This window comes from Propithecus coquereli, unplaced genomic scaffold (assembly GCF_000956105.1).
Source record: "Propithecus coquereli isolate 6110/MARCELLA unplaced genomic scaffold, Pcoq_1.0 Scaffold15, whole genome shotgun sequence".
NCBI lineage: Eukaryota > Metazoa > Chordata > Mammalia > Primates > Indriidae > Propithecus > Propithecus coquereli.
Genome location: NW_012139413.1, coordinates 10,073,446 through 10,074,397, shown reverse-complemented (window position 1 = coordinate 10,074,397; position 952 = coordinate 10,073,446). Strand labels below are relative to the sequence as shown.

The 952-nt window shown below is 37.6% G+C and overlaps 1 protein-coding gene across 1 annotated transcript in view; it reads right to left on the bottom strand.

Annotated features, from left to right (window-relative positions):
• Positions 1-952, bottom strand: part of NAALADL2 (N-acetylated alpha-linked acidic dipeptidase-like 2) — a 1,013,114-nt gene that overhangs the window by 55,184 nt on the left and 956,978 nt on the right. Inside the window, exon 16 of the mRNA XM_012640170.1 lies at positions 633-831. Coding sequence (XP_012495624.1) covers positions 633-831 — 199 coding nt within the window. The remainder of the gene's footprint in view (positions 1-632; positions 832-952) is intronic.

Below are 952 nucleotides of genomic sequence, written 5' to 3'. Positions count from 1 at the left end.
ACTCCATTTTCTCTTTGTTTATTTTCTACTATATCAGGAAATTCAAAAACAAAACCCTGTTGTACTTGCCTCATCTTCCAGGAGTCTAAATGCAATCCCCCTTCCATATGATAATTGTTAAAATGTTTGCAGAAAGCACTCCATTGTGACTCTTTAGCCAAATACCCTTAATTCCTCAGTTGTTTCAAGATGCATCTAAACTACACCCTCTCTTAAATATTAAACTTATTTAATTCCTTCATAAAATTTAGTGAATTAAACACAACAATCTTACTAGGACAAAATAACATGCTCCTGTCTCCTGACCCATTCAAGAAAGGACATTTCTCTCAGTGCAACCTATAATTCCATTTGCTTTTTCATTAGCCAAATCACATTTGACTTACATTGAAATTAATGTAAAAGAAGCTTAGTCATTTTCTGTATGCTACTGCTAAGCCAAGTTTCCTTTATTCTGTATTTATGCAGTTGAATTTTTCTTTAGGGGAATGAGATGGTCCACTATCGTAGACAAAACTTCTGTACAGTTTCCTTTTAAACAGTGTTATGTTCAGAGAAGGTACACATTCTGAAAATTAGCCATAAAGGTATAATTAAGGGCAAAAATATGAATTTTGAACAAAGTATCCTACCTATAAAAACCTGGTGGCACCTGCCGCACCAGGAAGCTTTTCTCCATGTCTTGGAGAATGTCATTCAGCATCCGGACGCGGATGGGAGCTCTCTCCTTGGGATCATTAGCAGGTCGCATCTCATCTGACTGAAAGATTTCAGCACTCTCCCTCAGGTGTGATGCCAGGGCTAGCAGCTGACGAGTGTTGGGTTGATCACCTTGAGAAGATAAATGAGCCCATCTCAAAAGAAACATTCTCAAAGGAGCAAAATAAGCATTTTATAATCATGACTCCAAGTTATAAGCCTGACAGACCACTGAAGACAGAGGGGATTTTCA